The following is a 23341-nucleotide window of genomic DNA, read 5'->3' on the forward strand; positions in this document are numbered from 1 at the left end:
TGCACCTAATTGTGTAACTAATATTACATTAGTTATATTGTTAGATGAAATGATCATTACCAAAAACTAGGAAGACGGCTTTTAATTTTTTTGAGCAATGTTATCTGGATTGGAAATTGAACTTTCTTATGCATAGGCAAACAGCATGCTTGAAATTCTTCTTCAACATCTTATTAGCTACTCAAGTTCCTTGTAGTGCTATTTATATAGCATATATATAGCATATATAGTGTATATATATATATATATATATATATATATATATATATATATATATATATATATATATTTATAGTCATGCTTTGTGGGGATGACCTTGAGGGATGAGTGGAAAAGATGCTGCCTAGGAAATGATCAGACAAGAGGGGGAGGAACACAGCAATTGCTTCACTATAATTGATCAGGCTGTAAAAAGAGACAGTGGGAGATTTGCACTTTCAGACTTGCAAGATTTTGTTAACATAAACAAAAAATAAAGTAGTATTATCTCACCTAGTTGTGTTTCCTCTCTAGTTTATTTGGGATGGCTGATACTCATAGGTCATTAAGCTGTTTATATTTTACTCTTATATAAAAGAGTAAAATGAGAAAATATTTTTATCTCATAATAACATAATAACAGCATAATTATAATTAAATTTGTGTGTGTATAATCTAAAGTTTGAAAATTGAATTATATTTCTTGATTATTTTATCCTCTTTCAGCTAGAAGTGCTGATTTCTCTTTGTAAGATAAATGATATTTTCTCTGCTGCATAATTATGTTGTCATTTTTATCTTATATCTTTATTGTCAGATTCAATTAACTTCGATGTTTATCTACCTAGTTCTTTTTTACACAAATTTGAATTTTTAAAATATTTGAAGAGTGATATATTATAAGATGCAGAAACAGTAGATTTTTGTTAATAATCACTGGCAATATGTTTTATATTCCCTTGAGGCAGATTTATCTGAGATCATAAAACATTAATTAATGCATAGAATCTTTTGTCTATCTCAAAATGCAAGAAAATAAAAGTGAGATTTCCAGAACATATTCCAACTAAGCATTAATTAGACTTAAACTTGAGGATATTTAGCTGGGATTTCTGGGAGATGTAATTTCATAACAGAAAACACACCTTCACTCAAACATTAATAAAAATGATTTTAAACTTGATTTTAAGCTTAAATGAAATAATTCACTCTGTTAATAGGTATAGCGAAAGCATGAGATAAAGGATCTTTAGATAGATTAAGTGAAGACTTGTAACTTCTGAAAAAAAGTTGAAACAAGTTATTGTGAATGTTAAAGTAGAATAGGTTACAGTGATTAATTTTTCAGAGTACAAGCAATGGCTGAGTCATTTGTGCATAAACAAAAAAATAAAAGAATACTTAGGTCTTCAAAGATCTCAACTGCTTTGTAGTATTCATGACTAAATAGCAAGCTATTGTTGGTAGCTACAGAGGTTGATACAGTATTATTTAGCTATGCAGACATTAGCTATTGCTTTAAGTGAGTGCTGCAGAAAATTAAACACTCACCCAAAGCTAACTTTATATCCAATGCTTAGCACTAATAATTTATTTCAAGCTCAGTAAATCTTCCATGCTTCTGTGTAAAGGTAAAGGTTCTACTTGCACATATGTGCTAGTCATTCCTGACTCTAGGGGGCGGTGCTCATCTCTGTTTCAAAGCCAAAGAGCCAGCGCTGTCCGAAGATGTCTCCGTGGTCATGTGGCCAGCATGACTAAGTGCCAGAAGCGCACGGAATGCTGTTACCTTCCCACCAAAGGTGGCCCCTATTTTTCTACTTGCATTTTTTACATGCTTTCGAATTGCTAGGTTTGCAGAAACTGGGACAAGTAACGGGAGCTCACTCCATTACGCAGCACTAGGGATTTGAACCATTGAACTTCCGACCTTTCGATCGACAAGGTCAGTGTCTTAGCCACTGACCCACCCCGTCTCTTCTGTGTAATCCTGGTTTAATTTATATTTTGCAGCTATGATTTTTACAATGGAAAACATTCTGCTATTGATTTTAGAGGACAATGAGAGGAGCATGCAACATACTAATATATGATAAATCCTGCAGTAAAGACTTAAAGAAGTACAAAGCAAAGGCCTGTGTAAAATGACTCTATTGAGATTGATAAAGAAGGTTCTATGTCCTTGAACAAAATATAGAATTATTTTGAAAGAAACATAATAAAATTCTACTAGTGGTAAATGAATGATAACATTTCTACTTATTAGAAATAAATCATGTGACAGGTAATTGAGAAATATTTCATTTTCAAAGAAGTTGGATGGCTTAAAATTAGACACATATTAACTTATGAAGATAATAACAAGTACAGCATAAGAACATTGTTTAAATATAAATAGTGTATACTGTTCATATTGTTTGGGTGGTTTGTTTATATATGTGTGTGTGTGTGTGTGTGTGTGTGTGTGTGTGTGTGTGTGTGTGTGTGTTTGGAACTACAGGTACATTAAATCATTTGAAGAAAATATTGTCACCATGACTGCTGGAGGGATGTAGTAAAAAGTAGTTTCATGTTGTGAAAATATAATCACTGATAAAAGTTGAGAGCAGTTTCCTCTCTGTGTTTTATTTCATATACAAGGAGGAAATATAGAAAAAATGAGAAAGGAAGAAAGGAAGGAAGAGAAAGAAAGAAAGGAAGGAAGAAAGAAAGAAAGAAAAAAAGTATCAAAAGGGAGATACTGTTTTTCAGTAAAGTTTCTTCATCTCTCTCTCCTCCTCCCTCCCTCATCTTCTGCAAATGATTGGAGAAAATAACTGTGCAGCCAGAAGAGCATAACAGTTTTCCTGCCACCAACAATAGCTAGTGGGGTGAGAATATACTGCCATCCAGTAATTCTGAAGCTCAAGGATCTTTAGTGGGAGTGACAGAAAGCACTCATATTCAATCCTATTCCTGCCTTCATAAGAGGCAGCTGGTGAAATCCTTCAAGACAAAGATGATTATACATTGGCTAAGATGGCCCCTCAGATACCTTAAAGCAGTGGCAAATCATGAGTCATGAAGAAAAAGTCTCTGACAAGAAAATAGATAAATTGAGGGTTATGTCATGTAATAAGATATCAGATAGGGAAAAGGTATTGTGTACAAATTTATAAAAGCACTGGAAATAATAAACCAGCAAATGACAAAGATAGCCAAGAAAATGAGTAGTTATGAAGCTCGAATTGCATACTATACGCAGACACTCCAATTTCACTGAAATCAGAAATATTTTGACCAATCCATCAAGGAAGAGGCTACAGGGAACCAGTGAACACCTGATAAAAAAGAAACAGTACAGTTCTGAGAGAAGCTATGGGACAACCCAAAGAAATATAACAACAGTGTATCATGGATGAAGGAGGTAAACGGGGGGGGGGGGGGAAGGGAAGCTGAAATTTAAAACTTGTATTAACAGCAGTCGAGAAAAGGGCAAGGAAGATCAAGAATTGGTCAACACCACATGAAGATGAACTGCATGGTTTTTGGTTGAACCATCTGACTGGTATATATCCACAATTGCTAAGGACTTTAGTAACATACTGCAAGAAGGTGAAATTGAAGATTGGTTAACCTCAGGTAAAAGCTACCTGATAATGAAAGATCCAAAGGAGCAGCACTAAGCAATTATAGACAAATTACCTGCTTACCAATAGGACCCATGGCAGCACAGTGGTTAGAATGCAGTACTGCAGGCTACTTCTGACTGACTGGCTGCTGGCTGCCAGCAGTTTGGCAAATCGAATCTCACCAGGCTCAAAGTTGACTCAGCCTTCCATCCTTTCGAGGTAGGTAAAATGAGGACCTGGATTGTGGGGGCAATAAGCTGACTTTGTATAAAAAAAGAGCACTGCTTGGGGGGACAAAAGCCCTACTAAGCAGGTATATACAAAAGTATGAAGGCTATTGCTTAACGCATTGTAAGCCGCCCTGAGTCTCTGGAGAAGGGCAGCATATAAATTTAAATAAATAAATAAATAAATAAACAAATCTGAAGATGAATAGATAATACATAATCTGAAATAGAATTGCTTCTTAACATTGTTTAAATATAGAGTCAAGATCGCAATTGAGCTTGGACTTGACCAATGTGCACCCATACCATTAACAAGAGAAAAATAGTGAAAACTGAAGAAGTCAAGATCTCCTACGAAAATGATATCAAGACTCTAGATGAAGATACAAATACCCAGGCAAAATCAAGCACACTGAAATCACAGAAAAGGTTAGTAGTGGACACATCAGAAAAATGAAATCTTAAAATCTAAACTCAATGGCAGAAATACTATTGAGGTGATTAACATCTGGACAACTCCAGTCATTAGATATGCAGTTGATTAACATCTAGACATCTGGACAACTCCAGTCATTAGATATGCAGATATGCATTAGATATAAGTGGATTGGACTCAAGCAGAAATAAAAGCCTTGGGTAGGTAGTTCAGAAGAATAATGACAGTGAATCATGTATTTCATCCACGCAACCAAAGACCATAGATGGGCATGAAATTTTGCAAGAACACCAACAGTTGAAGAAGAAAAAAGGGCATTGGCAGAATACCCTTCACTATCTGAAGGATAGTGAAGAAGAGGCACTAAAGTTATTTTGCCGTGAAGGCTTACTGAATATAAAGAGGCTACACTAGATATGAGAAAAACCAAACAAGAATAAAAGAGAAGTATAGCAAGGCAAAGTATTACATGGCAAGTAACTATACTAGCTGCCATGCAGATAACTACAAGACCTGGCAATGGCTAAGAGCAGGAAAGCAAGAAAGAAATAATTCTGTCTGCATTAAAAGAGCCTTACAAACAAATGCATACAAAACCAGCATTGAGAAGACAGTGACAGGAAATGCCTTCTCTGCAGAGAAGCTGAAGAAATACCTAGTTGGACCATCTAATTAGCTGCTGCAAGAGACTGACTACAAACAATGGCATGACAAAGTAGCAACAATGGTGCATTGAAATAACTGCAAGAAATACTATTTGCCTGCAAATAAGAACTGTTGGGACCACAAAACATAGAAAGCAATAGAAAACAAAGAAGAAGAAGGAGATCTCCTTATCTTTATCTACTCTGGGATTTTAAAATTCAAACAGACAAGCATCTGCCACATGACAGTCCAGACCTAGTAATTGTTGATAAAACAAAAAAGTATGGATAGTGGTCATGGCAGTATCTGGAGACAGCAGAATAGAAGAGAAAGAACTGGAGAAAAATCACAAAGTATGAAGATATGTAAATAGAAGTAGAATGATTGTAGCAAAAAAAGTTAGTCCCAATAGTAAAAAAACCCTTGAGTATAATTCCAAAACATCTGGAGCACCACTTGAACACCATTGGCATTGTCACAAAATCACATCAGTTAATTGCAAAAGGTAGCCTTACTTGGAACACTTTATATCCTGTGGTGGTACCTTCAATATTATTAAACAATAACATCTGCTTAGTTCAGGTCCTTGGATAAGACTTGACAAAGCCAGTCTAAACATTTGGCTGACTGTGTGACCAACCGTATTAATACATATACCTGGCTATCATCATTATTTTGTTCATTGACCAAAATATTCAGTACTACCATTAATTTCTTGGTATAACACGATACATCACTGAGTAAATGAAATTCATCATTTTAATAAAAGTCAAAATTAATGTGAATCACAAATACAAGGATCAAAACATCAAACCAGAAGTTTCACAAGATGGCTTTTTGAACTGTAATGTATACATTTTTAGACATGGAATTATTCTATGATGGAAGTTGCCAGCATAAACATTTTTTTGGATGATTCAGAATGGAAAAATTTAAAAAAAAAATAGAAGAAAGACTATTTTGATGGAGGATGGAAGAGTTAATGACCTGAACCTTAATATTATTGATGGAGTAATAACTATGCCTGTGTTCAATATTCCACATTCATTTTACAATCCGGTTTATAATCCTCTCAGATTATATTTTAGTATTGTAAAAACATCCTACTGATTTGTAAAAATCGTGCTTCATCATTTTGAAGTAATTTTACAGAAACTTTGCCTTGAGTGGCAACAATATGAATGTTATTATGGAATAGCAGCAGAAGCTAAACCAAATGTATAGGATTAAATTCCTCATTTGAATTCTTGCTTTAGGAGGAAGCAAATGAATACAGTTTCTGGTATTTTGCATTAATAATTTGACTGCTGATATGCAGTCTGAATCAGAAGTGCCTTTTTATGTTTATAAATTTTTAACCAAAGAATGGGTTATGTGTAAAATCACTCTAATTTCATATAGACAGAGAAGGGGATAATGTTTCAAAGGCAATTGCTGTTAAGTTTCATGAATGCTTTAATACTAGATCCTGTACAAAATATCATTGAATTTATACAGAATAAATTGCTTTGTTCTGTTTGGACAGTATTAGAATCTTTATCAAGTATCATAAACCTATTTCAAGAAAACATATTTAAATGAACAACATTTCTTACTACTGTATTAAATAGCCTCTTTAATCATTTTAATCATTCATGGTTAATTTTATTTGTATATAATGGTTCAAAATGCCTTGCTCAAGATTGAGAAGCAGATTCAGTTTTCATTACAAGGTTAATAGGTACTTAAGGATTATTATCATTTAACAACTTGATGAATGACAAATATAAACGATTCAATATCAGTTTCCTATAACAAAGTTGTCATCTTTGCAAGAATCACATAAGCGGTAATTTAAATCCTATCTAAGCATATTTATTGCAACTCCATCCTCATGGCATCATACCATAAAACCAAGCATACTTATTTATTTTCTTTTTTTTTTCTTTTCTTCTGGTGAAAATGCCTACTAATCTCTATAGTTACAAACAAAGCTGATGCAAATTCAGAATGTGATTACTTACTGATATAGCATGAGTCTGTATATTCATAATCATATATTGTATGCACAGTTGGGGATTTTCACAAGATGTGATTTTATCCAGTGAATTTCCAATTTCTGTATGATTATGTAAATCGTCTGTTAGGTTTATAGTCTTCTTGAATATTCAATGTGTGTGTCTTTTATATATAGTAATGGCCAAAGTTGTGGAAACCTTTTAGGAAAAGTGTATTTTCCAAAACTAGCTAATAACACCACTTTTTTTTGGATTAGTACCATAAAATTATATATCAGTGGAAAGTTACTTTAATCAAGAATGTAATGCAATAACTTTTATAAAGGATTTGCTATTAGAATAGCAGTTACAGTATAAAGAAGAAAAGTGAAACACGTAGAAAAAATGAGATATACAAAAATTATCACCATGTCAGTTAATACTTAATTGGGTAACCTTTAGCATGAATTACGGCCTTAAAACATCTTCCCATGGAGTGAATCAAGACTTTTAGTTCTGCAGCTGTTATAATGTGAAACCAAGATTTAATGATTGATTCTATTAACTGGGTTTTATTGCTGGGTCGCTTCTGACTAACAAATTTCTTTAGTAGGCTCTATAGATTTTCAATTGGGTTAAGGTCTGGGCTATTCCCAGGCCATTCCAGCAGTGGAATATGATTATCTTGAAACTTCCCCCCAAAAGTGGTGTTATTAGCCATCAAACCTCAAAAATACACTTTTCCCAAAAGGTTTCCACAATTTTGGCCACTACTGTAAATGATAATCTGTAGAAAGTAAAAATATGCTCTTTTTTATGCCAGATAGTCTACATGGGCTGGACTGAGGAACGGGAACAAGATTCTCTTCAGGACCGAATGTACACACCAAAGTTTCTTGCACTAAGGGGTTCTTCATTTTATAAATTTTTAGCACCTCCAGTAAGTATCATTCTGTATCTTGCTTTATAATTAAATGTAGAGATCGGGAGGGGGAGGTACATTGATTTGGAGGTTTTATGTTAATTCAGAGATTTTCATTCAATATTGTATCAGGAAAAAAAGTATGAAAGGATGACAGAGAAAAGATAATAATGGTAAAAAGTCAATAATGATAGCAGTAATGAGAAATGATTTATAAGTACAACTTTAATGGAAAACTGATCTGAAAATAGATCCTCATTTAATTTATATTCATAAATTAAAAGAAAGTCTTCCTCCTTTTGCAGTTCTTCCGTTTTCATCAGGAACAACTTAAAAATAGCTCTCTTTCTATATACCAACTTCCAAGAAGGGTACATTCAAAGCCAGAAATAATTCAAATTAGATAGCTTTAAAAAATCACCATTTTTTTCTATAAATCATAGCATGCCTTCTTGCCATCTCTTTGCATATGCAGGTGTAGGTGGGTTGGTGGAATTGCTTTTCAAAATTGTATGGGAAATAAGTGTAATTAGTTTTTGTGTACATTTTTATTCAAGGTTACAACGTGGGACTGGACCCGGGCTGAAAGAACATTTTCTGTATATGAGATCATGTACAAAATATTCAAGGTACGAAGAATAAAAATAAATTTCATTTACATAATTAAAAAGAAGAATAGCCTAGATATAAAGCATAGATGAATTTCCACAGAAATGGACACTGGGTAGAAATTATTGCAATATACAATATCCTAATTTCTTTAAGATCATGGCAAAATACCCTTAGTTCAAGGGGAGGAGGGCCCTAAAACTATTTTGAGCGGTCTGCCATTGTAATGGTATGTGGGAATGATTTTGGGAAACCAGAGGAAGAACACAGGCCAGACAATCATCATGCAAGAGCTATTTCATTCCACAAAAGAAGAGGGGACCTGGGAAGCATTTCAGAAGTGACCCTCCCTGGTTTTCTGGAGAGTAAAAAGGACGGGAGAAATATTTTCAGACTTGCAAGATCCTGTTAACGTAACTTCACAATAAAGACAGAGCTAGTATTCATAGTTGATGCTTCTTGTCTAGAGTACCTTGAAGGGATAATGGCCATGAGGGATAATGAAAAATCAAAGCAAATCTTTTACTCCTTTATTTTTATCCTAAGGTTACAAAAGTCAGGGTAGTAGGTAGCTCATTTCTACATACCATCCAACTTTTTGCTCCTCAAGGCTATCAAAGCAGCAGTTTTTTAAGTATGTGGTCAGCGGTGGCTTTTCATATTAATAATATTCAAAAGTACCATACAGGTAGTCCTTGACCACAATTAAGCCAAAAATTTCCATTGCTAAACAAGACAGTTATGTGAGTCTTATCCCATTTCATGACCTTTCTTGTCACAGTTGTTAAGTGAATCACTGCAGTTTTTAAGTTAGTAACACAGTTGTTAAGTGAATCTGGCTTGCCCATTTACTTTGCTTGTTCAAATGATCATTTGACCCAGGGACATTGCAACTATCATAAATAAATGCCAGTTGCCGAGTGCCCAAATTTTGATTATGTGACCAGGAAGAGGCTGCAACAGTCGTAAGTGTGAAAAATGGTCATAAATCACTTTTTCTGTGCCATTGTAACTTTGAAGAGCTAATAAATGAATGGTTGTAAGTTGAGGACTACTTATAGCAAGGATGTCAAACTCGTGATGACACATCATCATGCGATGTATCCAGCGCTGGGTTTCAGCCAGTTCGCACCACTTCGGGAAAACCGGTTGTTAACTTTCTGAATAGTTTGGTGAACTGGTTGTTGGAAGAAATCATTAGGGCAGAGAACTGGTTGTTAAATGATTTGAATCCCACCCCTGGATGTATCACAACTTTTCTCCCCTTCGCTAAAATGGGGGTGGGAGTGGCCAGCATGTGATGCATCCAGCCTGCGGGCTGCAAGTCTGACACCCCTGACTGTGAAGTTCAACTGACTTATAGTGTTAGTGAAAGAAGTTTTAATAATATCAACTGTGAAGTTCAACTATTCTTATTTGATATTTTGCCATCTGTGCTTTTGCATTTTGTGAAAACATTGTAAACTAGAATTTAACTACACTGTTAAATGTACAGACGTATATCAAGCAAATAAATAATAATAACTTATTTGGAAGATATTAAACTATTAGCCAGTATTTATGTGTACGTATGCAAGAGTACTTCCATATACAATATTTCTGGAATTGTTTATGCTGAAGTACAACTGTGCTTCACAATATATTATCTCTGGAATTATATATGCAGAAACTGCTGTTTGGCTAATGGCTTTTACTAAAAGCTGAATTCAGAATAATATTTTGCTAAATGTCACTTCATGATAGCAAGTTACGATATCTTTACACAAAGTGCTAGATATCTTTGCAAGTAGTTGGAACCTGGTAATTGGTCATTCAGCTCTGAAGTTACTTGTCAGCAACATATTTCTTTAAACTTAATTTAATATTCTTTCCAATCTTATAAATAGTGTCTAGTGAGTGTCATTTAAACATGAGATATGATCCTGGGTATACTGTGTGCATTAGAATATTTTTCACATAAAAAGTTGCATGAATGCTATAATTAGTACCAATCCAATCCCTTTGAATTATGTCAATTTATTGGAGAAGACATAAGTGCCTTATATCCTAAATCTGCTCCTTTGTTTCTGCTTTTGGCTTTCTTGTTGCACGCCCTAGCATACTTTCCAAAGATAGTCTTTTCTTTTTCAAGTCCTTTCTTTTTTTGACAATCTGTCTTTCTTTCCCTAATGATGCCTCTTGGTAATAGCCATTTGAGCCACAGTCAGCTGTACTGATGGCATTATTTCTCTGCTTCACTGAACATTGTAACTTCTGTCAAGTCGAATTTTATATTGATGACTTAACAAAATATATCAATTCTGTTCTGGAGTTTGCATGTAATTACCAATATAGAAAAATGGAATGGAAGTTACAACTAAAAATTATCAGACTGATGTCATCTCATTTTGAAGAGTGGTTACAAAACTATTCATATAATGAAGAATATAAAATTCAGTCAACCTATGGAATTCTATAAATTCTTGGTTCTATCTATCCAGTGATTTTGATCAATGAAATAAAGCCATAGAAGAAATCTTGTACAAATCTGAGGCCATTCTCTTATCATTAACCCAAGATCATAATAATTTCACCCAACTATACAAAAGTATACTATTGTAAATGTTTTGAATACTGTTAAGACTCAATTGTCACATTTCAAAATAAATATTCCAGTACTGGGGAGGGTTGTGAAAAACTCACCCAAATAATTAAAGGCCAGAATATTGATTATTTAATTTAGAAAACTGACCTAATACAGGAATTGGCCATTTTTAGTTTAGAGCAGATGCGAGAGTTACTGAAATCTAATACAGAGAAGGAATATAGAGGAAAACCTGGAGGAACGTTGTCCATGGGGTCGTGATGGGTCGGACATGACTTCGCAACTAACAACTACTACAACAACAACAATACAGAGAAAGCATACAATGAATGTTGCTGTGGATTTGGAACAGGAAAAAAAAATACCGGGCTAAATTTTGGATTTTTTTTATACCAGACAATGTTAAGTTGGGATAGTTGGACTTTATCTTCTACAGTAGGGGCGCAATAGCTCAGTGGTTAAAGATGCTGAGCTTGTCAGCTGGAAAACTAATAGCCCAGGTTTGAGACCCAAGCACCAGGTGATGAAGTGAGCTCCTATTACTTGCCTCAGCTCCTGCCCACCTAGCAATTTGAAAGCATGAAAATGCGAGTGGATAAATGGAGATGAGCATGACCCCCTAGAGTTGGAAATGACTAGACAGGGAAAACCTTTACCTTTACCTTCTACAGTATTTTACTCTACCTCAGGAGCTAAGCAATCTTTTCTGACTCCCACCCCCACCCTTTAACAATTCACTCATTCTTTTCCAATTCCCAGGCCAAGTTTATTCCTTCATGATGTAAGTGTGTTTTTAGGACTCTCTGTTAACTTGAAAAATGAAGCTTATTTTTAATGAAAATGAGAAAATGTATATTGGTTTTGGAATTGGAAAGCCAATGTAGGTCTAAGATTGGAGAATAGTTTATTTTCTTAAATTAAAGCTGTTTTTATTTGTGAACTTGTATACACTGCGATCATCAACATTTACTCCTAATCACCCACATAGCAGCACTTTCTTTGCTAAATTAAAAAGTAGTAGTGAATGTAGAATGAACAAACAAGATAGAATGAAGCTATCAATTTTAATAGCTCTTAATTTCTTATTTCTCTAAGCTCTATTTTATTATGACTATGCATTTGTGCATAAAACCTCTCTGTAAAAAAATTACACAGAGAGGCTTTATCACTTACTACCATTCATATAGTATGCCTTTTGTATAACCTTAAAATAGTATTTGTCTGATAAATATAGTCTTTTGCAAACAGCTCTTTTATAGTGTGGGTTAAAAGCATCTGGATTGGAGGGAGTCAGAGAAACCAAGATGATAACTATGGCCACTTGCCCAGAAGGCCTTTTTCAGTTACTTCTCAGATTAAAGCTATGAGATAAAATAGGTCATGGTAGACGGAAAAATTTATTTTTTCAAAAAAAGGGGATGTGGTTCTTATTCTGGAAGCATCATGCATTTTGTCCTCATATTGTATCCCTCTCTTGCAATGTGCACCATTTTATTGTAACGCATTCCACAACACCTACAGATAACATTCAATCAAGAAAGGTTATAATCTAAATCATATTCAAAATATTTTCTGTAGTTTTTGTATATGTATTTTTATATTGTATATGCTGATGTTTCTTTTGCATTTTTATTCAAATATCTTGGTGGCTGAATTTGTTACTGCTTTAATCAATAATGTTCCTAGAGTGTCCACGATATCATTTAGACTGATATGTGTGTGAATCAGCTTTGTGACCCATCCCTTGAAGAAATAAATAGTATTTTTAGTTTTGTTCACATTATATTCTTTACCTTTGACCCATCCGATCCTCTAAAATATTAAGTTTGTCCATTTATCACTAAGCACTGAATGAAAGTGGCATCTTTTATTGGTATATCTGATCTTAGAATCAGAGCTGAGATTAAGAATATTCTTATTATAGCATAAACCTCCCAAATTGCAGGTGGAATATTATAAGTGGAAATATCAAACATATTTGCAATGGCATTGGTATTATCAACCAACATAACCAAGTCTTCAAATACAAAACAACCAGAAGGATTTGACTTAGAATTAACAGTATGTAGGTTATGGATTTGGGAGGATTAGAATTTGGTAGCAATACATAAATCAGAATAAACTGTAAGCAGAGAAAAAGTAATATGAGAGAGCAACAACTGACAGATTTCTCTCTTTCAATTCAATGAAATGCTTTGCTTGGCATTTTATTCAATTTGAATTTTAGGACTGATTTAGATAGCTTTTAGCTTTTCTGCCATGGGGATGAAGTTATGGAAAAGATTTAGTGGGAGTACACACATACTAATTAATTATGTAACTACTATCTGCTAGAAGAGCTAAAAAGATACCATACTAGACAGAAGGAATCAATTATCTTAGTCATTATAAAGCTGCAGCCTTTGGAACGAATGAAACATTGCCTTAAAATGTGGGCAATCTTAACTGGTTGAATTTAAACTTATCAGGTTTGACATTGTGTGGTTGTAGTTATTAAATGTTTTTGTTTAGAAACATTCTTGAACATTTTATCCCTTCCCTTTCACAATCTGTTCAATCTATATTTCACAAATGTGAGATTGACAAAAGGTTCTTGTAATAGAAGACAAGTATTGATATTATTATTCTAGAATATTACAAGTACAAGCATTACACTATTTCATTTGATGAAAATATCAATCATATCTACTTGTCAGGTATGAAAGATCTGGATTACACATGAAATTCCAGTTAAACTGAGTTATTACTAATTATGCCTATGTACACGAAACTACTGAACTAACAGTTAGCATTATCTTGGTGTTAGTTAAGGGTCAACAGAATTCAAGAGGGGTTGGACTTGGTATGTTTGTGGCTACATAGAGACTCTAGGCTTATTCCTCTTTTGATTCCATCCTCAGGTTTTGTCACTCATTCTCTTACACTGCTGCTACTATGGGGAGTTTTGGTAGCTAAATTAATCATGGAATTTTGCTTTTTCCTCACATATCCTGCCTTTTTTTTTAAAGGAATTTCAACTGTTAAATTATCTTTGGTAGAATAAATAATTAACAGCGAAGGCTATACAGTGACAGTGAAAGCTAATTTACTTAGAATTACAGCTCAAACCAGAGATTAAAAAATTGAACAAAAAGTCCAGATGAATTGTATGTAATAAAAATTCAGATGAAGAATCTTGTGGCACTGTGCTTTTTGTTATGTTGTTCACATGCATTTAGCCAGAATTGGCCAAAGATTCTAGACAAAAACAATATAAGCTTTTGCCTTTAAGGGGTACCAGCAATAAAAACCTCTGATATGTATGTCTTGACTATAAAATTTGATAAACTTTTCTTGTTGCTGTAGAACTTTCTATGCTTTTCTAAACACCTATCCACCAAATCAATTGAATGAATGTGAACAGCATAGCAATCAGGATTTGCAAGTCACGAAAAAGAAATTATTATTGCAGCTATGTACTTCAGGAAGCTGATAATATTACCAAAGCAAGATGAAGGCTAATAGGAAAGTAATGATCAAGCGAGTTGTATGATTATCAGCTTTTCAAATTTATATCCAGAAAATGGATAATGGAACATCAGAATATGACTGCCTAGGGTGTCAAAATGATAGGAATTGGCCTTAATCATAGCATTAAAATGCTTTGGTATCATTTTTTTTACCATGTTCCCATCACATTGCCTTCATCTCATCCTGAATCGATGATGAATCCATGAATGGCAGGCCTGTATCATTCTTAGCTGTTTTGATGTTAAATTTGCATTTATTGCCTTTATTCTGATGTGATCCAAAGACAGTCTGAAGGTGTATAAAAATTCTTCTATTCAGGAGAATGAGGCCAGGAACTGAGGCGAGATGGCTTTAAGACAATTCTCTTTATTAGGGCAAACAGCTAACAGGCAACTAGAACAGCAAGAACAGCAACAGGCAACTTTCTGTCGCTGCTGCTATTTATACAGCACCTGTCAAATGGGTAACTAATGGCACGCGTTTATTTTCCCACCAGCTGAGCTGTCATGTCTCAGCCAATAGGTAACGTTTCCGTGTTGCTGGACAATGGCTTGGCTACGGATGCAACAAAAATAAGTTCGCTTTTGTCAACCTTTACCTTGGAACAAAATCAGAGTACTGCTGTGATTTCAAAGAACGGCAAGTTAGGAATCAGCAGTGAGGGAAGGTGGATATTTTTCTTCTGACCCAACATAGAATAATGAATGAAGAGCACCTCAATTCAATAGTGGGAAAGGTTGTCTGTCTCAATATGTTGTGCTGCAATACACAGGCTAACACTATTGAATATGATATTGACAAGTTTATTGAAAAAATGAGAATAATCTCAGAGGTGGGGGGGGGACTGGAAACCAAGTCCTCTGAGGAACATTGCAAGGAATTGTATATGTGCAGCTTGCACAAGGGAAGACTGAAGACAGATATGAAGCAGTCTTTGGATATCTAAAGTGTTGTCAGAGAGAGTAAGGAATAGACTTGCTCTTTATTGCCTGGAGAGAAACTACAGGGAAGTAGATTCAGGTTAGTTGTTAAGAAAAGTTTCTTCATAATAGCTGATATTGGGCAGTGGAATAGCTTGCTTCCTAAGTGGTAAGTTGCCCATCACTAAAGATCTTCACAGGGGCTGGATATCTGTCCAATATTTTATATTTGTCCAAAATGCTTCAGTGGATCCTGCATCAAACAGAGAATTGGATTTGATGACGTTTTTTTTTTAATTTGATTTATATGATGCCCTTCTCCGGAGACTCAGGGCGGTTTACAATGCGTTAAGCAATAGCCTTCATACTTTTGTATATTTATACAAAGTCAGCTTATTGCCCCCACAAACTGGGTCCTCAATTTACCTACCTTAGAAAGGATGGAAGGCTGAGTCAACCTTGAGCCTGGTGAGATTCGAACTTACAGTAATTGCAGACAGCTGGTGTTAATCACAATGCTATCAGTCTGCTGAGCCACCAGATGACTTTTGAGGTCACATCCAGTTCAGTGAGATGATATTTTTTGTAAAAGAATAAACTGCTGAGCAATGAGAATAATTTAGCCAACAGCTGAGGAATGAAGTTCCCCATTTTAAGACTATTAACAAATATAATAGATACGTTATACAATGCAGCTATACCTTCAAATTTGTACTGAGAATGCCTTGTGTGTGAATAAATGTGGATTGTTTATTTCCTTACTTTCCAGCATCAGGCAGTACTTAACTATTGCTGGTTTTGTTATTAAAGTTTTTAATAATGTTTTAACAGAAGTTTTATGTACAGTATGTATGCATTTTACTTGCAAAGTGCAGCTCAGTAACATTTACAGATCACAGACTGAGGTTCAATAGTAATTTCTGTTAAACAAGCTGAGACTTTTTCTACTCTTAATTCCTCCTGATTTCTAATTTGATTCACAGGCTGATTATTATAATATGTATTCAAATATGGCTATGATTATCTCCAATCAGCCAAGGCAAAAGCAAGTTACATTTTTTTCTAATTAACACATGAATTTACCAGTTTAGGTATACATAGTAGTAGAATCTAATCTAATCTAATCTAATCTAATCTAATCTAATCTAATCTAATCTACTCAATCGCTTTCTTTCCACTTTGTTATTTTCAAGGTGACAACTTTTAGCCACAGACATGTTAATTAATAACCTCCCTTTTTTAAGGGAGGACATTTTTAATTTTTAATTTTTTCAGACTAGCAATTAAATAATAATTTGTCTTAAAAAAAGAACCATAGCAAGATTGCCTGTTTAAATGAATTCTTACAGATATACAGTTACCTCTAAGATTTTCACACACATTTCAAAGTGGTAATCAAAATAAAAGGACAAAACAACAAGAAATACAAACCTTAATGAGGCAATATTAGAATAGAGTATAAAAATTATCTTGAAGCTGGAATCTAACGTAAGAAATCTATGTGTGGAATTTAATCAACGATCAAGTCATCTTGAGTAAGGAAATGAGCCTTCATATTTTTTTAGAAGAGAACGTGCATTGATACTGAAGGACATGATTTGATACAGAACTTTGTGAGGAGTGTCAACTTATACCCACATTTCTTTGGACTGGGAAACAATTCCTAAATTGAACATCACAACTTGCCTTTGAAACTGGAACGTATAATGTTTAAATTTTATTAGTGTAAATTCAGCTGTATAAGAGAACCATATATGTTTTAGTCAGTATATTCTTAATTTAATTTATATAGACCCAGATAATTAAAATAAAGGCATAAAATTTACATGGTACGTTACTCTGTGTAGGTACTTTGTTCTGCATCTAACATGTGCATCAATACTAGAAGAAATTTTAATTGATGTATGCAAGATTATATAACTCCAGGTTTTCATCAGGACAGTGATATACTGGATCGGCGAAAACACTGCTTTGGAGTACAATCTGAAATGGGAGAGGATCTCTACTTCTCTGTGGAATTAGAATGTGACCTCATACTATGGGAAAAGGCCTTCCAATCAGCAACTTTTTTAGAAGTGGAGAGAATACAGGTAAGACATACAGGATGCTCAATTTAGAATTTTTTAAAACTATGTCCTTATGTGATTGGTGACTGTGCTAGTACAGTTGTGATAGGGTTTTGTTTTGTTCTTAAAACTAGCTTTGGAATATTGTAATCATAAAGCTTCTAATAAGATGGCCTTCTGATTAGCAAGCTAGTTGAATATGAACTGGATGAAATGTTTGTTTGATCGATCTACATATCTGTTAGATGGATTTGTATTCAAAGGGTGTCCACTGACAGTTTAATCATCAACTGAAATAAGTCATTAGAGGGAATACCTTTGGAATTAGTAATTGGCCTTGTATTTTTCAACATTTTCATTCCTGACTTGTATAAGGTAGATAGAAGGTTTATAAAACTTGCAGATGATTCAAAACTAAGTGAATTAGAGAAAACTCTAGAAAACAGTGAATTAGAAGGAACTTCATGGGTTAGATAAGTGGCTGAAAACAGCAGAATTTAATTTAATAGGTTAAGAAGTTATTTATAAAGGAGAAAATCAAATGCAAAGCTGTACGATGGGAGCTACTTAACTTTCTAGTGGCACATAAAAACTTAGTAGAAATCACAAATTGACTAAAATTTGGCACTGTGACATGGCTGTTAAAAAGGCAAATGCAAGTTTAGATTGAGAGCCAGTTTGGTGTAGTTGCTAAATTATCAGGCTATAAACTAGCGGGATTGCTAATTCTAATTTTGCCTTATGCAGAAAACCAGCTAGATCTTGGGCCAGTCACTTTTTCTCAGTCCTAGAAAGGTGGAAATGGGCAAACCACATCTGCAAAACCATGCCAAGAAAACTACAGGGACTTGTCCAAGCAGTTTCTGGGAATCAGATAAAATGAAAGAAAAAGAAAATAGATTGACACAATAAAAGTGAGCTTATAAATAATAAGGAATACTCATTCCACACCTGGTTGACCTTAGCTGATCCCAAAAAACTAAGCAGCTAAGCGAATTCCAGGGCTGTAAACTAGATTGGGGAATTAGGGGAAAAACAGAAATCAACACAGATTTCATTCTGCATTGGTCAGACCTCACCTCATGTACTCAGACCACAGTCCTGGTACAGAGAAAGGCAATATAGGTTCAAGAGAATATAAACTCAATAAGGAGACACTGAGGGAATTAGAAAAGTTTACTCTCGAAAATAGCTAACAAAGGAGGATATGATAATACTTTTCAAATATCCTGAAAGGGGAAATACATAGTAGAAGGTACCCTTTTATCTCAGAGTGCCAGATATAGCATAATTATTTAGGTTACTGCAGGGCAATTAGTAAGTTGTAAAACATTCTTAAATGTAAGAAATCTATAGGAGAAAAAATTAAAAGGAAGGTGGTGAGTTTCCCCTTCACTGGATATATTCAGGCAGAAAATGAGCATGGTTGTTTTAAATTGGATTACTGCACTAAGTAAGGGAATTGGGCTTGATGATTTAAATAACCCTTTCAAATCTCTAAATTGTTAATATTATATTAATGAACTTTGTGTTAAAAAAGATTTAAATCAAATATGCATTAGCTAGTTCTTGCATCCCAAGCCTTCAGATGATGAATGAGAGACATTGGGCTATTTGATACACTCAAACAAACCAAACAACAAGTTGTGGTACTAGCAGAGATGATGGGTTTTGTTCATTTTTTTAGATTTTATTGAGAACAGGAAAACAGACTATTCAGCAAGGCTTTTTATTTTCAGGAAAGTATTATGTGATAGATTTAAATCTCGGAAACTTACTGAAAGCTTACTGAATGACCTTGGGCAAGATATTATAAGGATAACTTACCTCACAAGATTGGTCTTGAACACAGTAATTGCTCTGAACTCATTATGTAACAGATAAAACTCAAGACAATAAAAATGAATAAAAAGAGCAGACTTCTGGGAAACAGAAATCATTGAATTGAATTGATTTTAGTGTAAGAGGGCAAATAAACTTAAAGAGACCATTTTTGAAATGGCAAGTTAAAAAGCCTACTGGGGCCCACAGAAACCCCTTTAAAAAAAAAATTTTTTCCATTACAGAATAACGACCTCCTCTTTACCTAAACTTTGGAGAAGTATAGCATATGCTCCAAGGATAGAGGATGTATTTGTGTAGTCAATACTCTACATAAGAGTATTGTCAAATCATATCTGGAAACATCACTAAGAAAATTTTGCCCCATCTGATCAATATATTTCATAGACATTTTTGTTTGATATGCATTCAGCCAATGTTATGTCATATATGCCTCACCTACATTCGATGATCATTTTTTATGGTATGTGTGTATTTAATTTTGACTATATATATGTGGATTTGCTTTTCTTTTTTGAACAGTAGGGACGGGTATGGCTCCTACTGAACTGATTCTTCTTGGTAAACTACGCATCTGGCAGATCATTAAAGCCATAAATAACCATGAGTAACTGAAGGATGGTTTCCATGGATACAATCCTACTGGGTTACATAAACAGAATGAATAAGAGAATTGTTTGATTAGTAAAATATCTTACCTTTTTTTCTCTCCACATTACAATTTGCAAAAAAAAATGTGTATATGTGTATGTCTAAAATAAATAAATAAATGAAGAATCATCAACAAAGTGCAAAGTTAGAATGTTTTTGTATGAATTCAGATATAAATAGCTATAATAGTTCTGTGTATCTCAAATATGAAAAAATATCTCAACATTCTTCTAGCTAAGTCATTATAGTCATTGCAAAAAGGCAATGAAACCATCAAATCAAACTATTATTATGGTCAAAGACCAGCATACAATGAAATCAATATAGTTCATAGTATTGCATTTTTAAATAATATGTCATTCTAATCCATAATGCATTCCTGTTATGACTCCCTATTTTGCATTCTGACCAGGAACTTTTGAAAAACTTGTTTTCATTTACCCTGTAGACCTTTACACACTTTTAATATTCAAATTACTGACTTTTTACACGTTACACATTACAAATTACAAATTACATGTTTCTTTTAATTCACATTGATCGCTTTTTAATAGTGTCTCTACATTTTTTAATTTCAGAAAAGAGGTTCATTGAGCAGTATAATACATTATTATTTCAAATTTTCACATTTCTTACTAAATCAATTCAAATTGCAAATCTTGACCATAAAAATCATGCTTTAGGCTCTGGTCTTCAAGCAGAACAATTCAGAGACCCAATTTTAAGACTCTATATTTTTGGTAATGAGTACAAGTGAGAAAATATGTTACCTGTCATACAGATAATCACTTTGTTGAATTTTTTATGGTTTTGCAGTGTGTCAAATAACAATTGGCTCCTTGGTTCTCCAAGGAGCTGAGAGAGATGAAGCGTCGGAAAAGACGCCTAGAGAGCATTTGGAGGACTAGTCAATCCGATTCCAACCGGACACTGGTGAGGTCTTATATCAAGACCTACCTAGTGGCGATAAAAGTGGCGAAATCTAACTATTTTTCCGCTCTTATTGCATCTGCAGAGAACTGCCCAGCCGCTTTGTTTAGGGTGACCCACTCCCTTCTTCGGGGGGGGGAGAGTGTGGGAAGATCCCTTGCAGGGTCGAGCTGAGGATTTTGTGCAGTTCCTGCATGATAAAGTCGCTCGGATTCGGGAAGGCTTGGACTCCGACTGGGTGAGTCCAGGGGAGGAGACGAGGGCAGGTCTTGAGAACATTATCTGGGAGGAGTTTGATCCTGTGGCTCCTGAGGATGTGGACAGGGTTCTGGGTAGGATTAGTGCTGCCACATGTTTATTGGACCCGTGTCCCTCCTGGTTGGTACTGGCCTCCCGGGAGGTTACACGAGGCTGGCTCCAGGGGATTATAAGTGCTTCTCTGAGTGAGGGTGCCTTTCCCGCTGCCTTGAAAGAGGCGGTGGTGAGGCCCCTCCTCAAGAAGCCTTCCCTGGACCCAGCTGAATTAGCCAACTACCGTCCGGTCTCCAACCTTCGTTTTGTGGCGAAGGTTGTTGAGAGTGTGGTGGCACGACAACTGCCTGGGCACCTGGATGAAGCTATCTATCTGGAGCCGTACCAGTCAGGCTCCAGGCAGGGGTACAGCACAGAAACGGCATTGGTCACGTTGGTGGATGATCTCTGGAGGGCTCAGGATAGGGGTTGCTCCTCTGTCCTGGTCCTATTAGATCTCTGAGCGGCTTTTGATACCATCGACCATGGTATCATGCTGCAGCGGTTGAGGGGGTTAGGAATAGGGGGCACCATTTTGCGGTGGTTCTCCTCCTTCCTCTCCAACCGCTCACGGTTCGTGTTGACAGGGGGGCAGAAGTCGACTTCGAGGCACCTTGCATGGGGAGTGCCGCAGGGGTCGGTCCTCTTGCCCCTTCTGTTCAACATTTATGTGAAGCCGCTGGGTGAGATCATCCGTGGTTTTGGGGTGAGAGTCCATCTGTACGCTGATGATACTCAGCTGTACATCTCCACTCCAGACCACCCCAACGATGCCCTTGATGTGATGTCTCGCTGCCTGGAGGCCGTGCGGGTCTGGATGGGGAGAAATAGGCTCAGACTCAACCCCTCCAAGACCAAGTGGCTGTGGTTTCCGGCGCTGCGATATAGTCTGCTGGTACCATCGCTGACTATTGGGGGTGAGTCTTTACCCCCCACAGAGAGGGCCCGCAATCTGGGCGTCCTCCTGGATGCACGGCTGTCTTTAGAAGAACATATGACGGCCATGGCCAGGGGGGCTTTTTATCAGGTTCGCCTGATCCGCCAGTTGCGGCCCTTTCTGGATCGCGACGCCTTACGCACAGTCACTCACGCCCTTGTCACCTCCCGACTGGACTACTGCAATGCTCTCTACATGGGGCTCCCCTTGAAAAGCACCCAGAGGCTCCAGCTGGTCCAGAATGCGGCCGTGCGGGTGGTTATGGGCGCAACTCATTGTGTCCACGTAACACCCCTCCTGCGCAAGCTGCACTGGCTACCAGTGGTCTTCCGGGTGCGATTCAAGGTGTTGGTTACCACCTTTAAAGCACTCCATGGCATTGGACCTGGGTACCTTCGAGACCGTCTTCTGCCACCAGTAGCCTCCCACCGGCCAGTCCGCTCCCACAGAGAGGGTCTCCTCAGGATGCCATCGGCCAAACTATGTCGGCTGGCGACACCCAGGGGGAAGGCCTTCTCTGTGGGAGCCCCTGCTCTTTGGAATGAACTCCCCCCAGAAATTCACAAAATCTCTGATCTCCGTGTATTTCGCTGTGCCCTCAAAACCATGTTGTTCCGCCAGGCTGGGCTATCAATATAATGATTTTAATTGGTTTTAAATTGGGTTTTTAAATTCGGGGTTTTATAAATTAGGCCTATTATTTAATAATTTTAATTATTTTAAATATTGTCTGTCTTTGTGTTTTTAATTAGGCTGTACACCGCCCTGAGTCCTTTGGGAGAAGGGCGGTATAGAAATAAAATTAATTAATAAATTAATTAATTAATAAATTAAAAGCAAAAAAAATCATTCTGTATGGCAGAAGGTTTATTGTAAATTAACTAATTAATGGCATTTGTTTAGCTACCAAACTTTGGGTAGCTTACAACCGAGGAATAAAAGCAATATATACAGCTAAAACAAAAACAATAATAGCCAAAACAGAAAAACTTGGTGCTGCAACTACACTTCACTGATGCAGCTCATTACATTCTCATCCTTCCCTGCTTATCTACCAGGCATGTGGAAAGAGCAAGGTCTCTGTGGAAGATTAAAAGGGTGGATATTTGGCTATCTGTTCCAGGGGCTACAACAGAAAAGGCTCACTTCTAAGGACCTACAAAGTGGCAATGTTTAAGGGAACTCTCTCCATTCTGGTGGGATGG

General features: G+C 35.8%; 1 protein-coding gene across 4 annotated transcripts in view; it reads left to right on the plus strand.

Annotated features, from left to right (window-relative positions):
- SNTG1 (syntrophin gamma 1) overlaps nucleotides 1-23341 on the plus strand; it is a 235069-nt gene that overhangs the window by 185280 nt on the left and 26448 nt on the right. For all 4 annotated transcript variants that reach the window (XM_060681983.2, XM_034429744.3, XM_060681985.2 and 1 more), the window contains 3 exons: nucleotides 7698-7814; nucleotides 8354-8425; nucleotides 17357-17509. In XM_060681983.2, coding sequence (XP_060537966.2) covers nucleotides 7698-7814; nucleotides 8354-8425; nucleotides 17357-17509 — 342 coding nt within the window. The remainder of the gene's footprint in view (nucleotides 1-7697; nucleotides 7815-8353; nucleotides 8426-17356; nucleotides 17510-23341) is intronic.

Source organism: Pantherophis guttatus, chromosome 3 (genome assembly GCF_059756535.1).
Source record: "Pantherophis guttatus breed Tessera chromosome 3, ASM5975653v1, whole genome shotgun sequence".
Lineage (NCBI taxonomy): Eukaryota > Metazoa > Chordata > Lepidosauria > Squamata > Colubridae > Pantherophis > Pantherophis guttatus.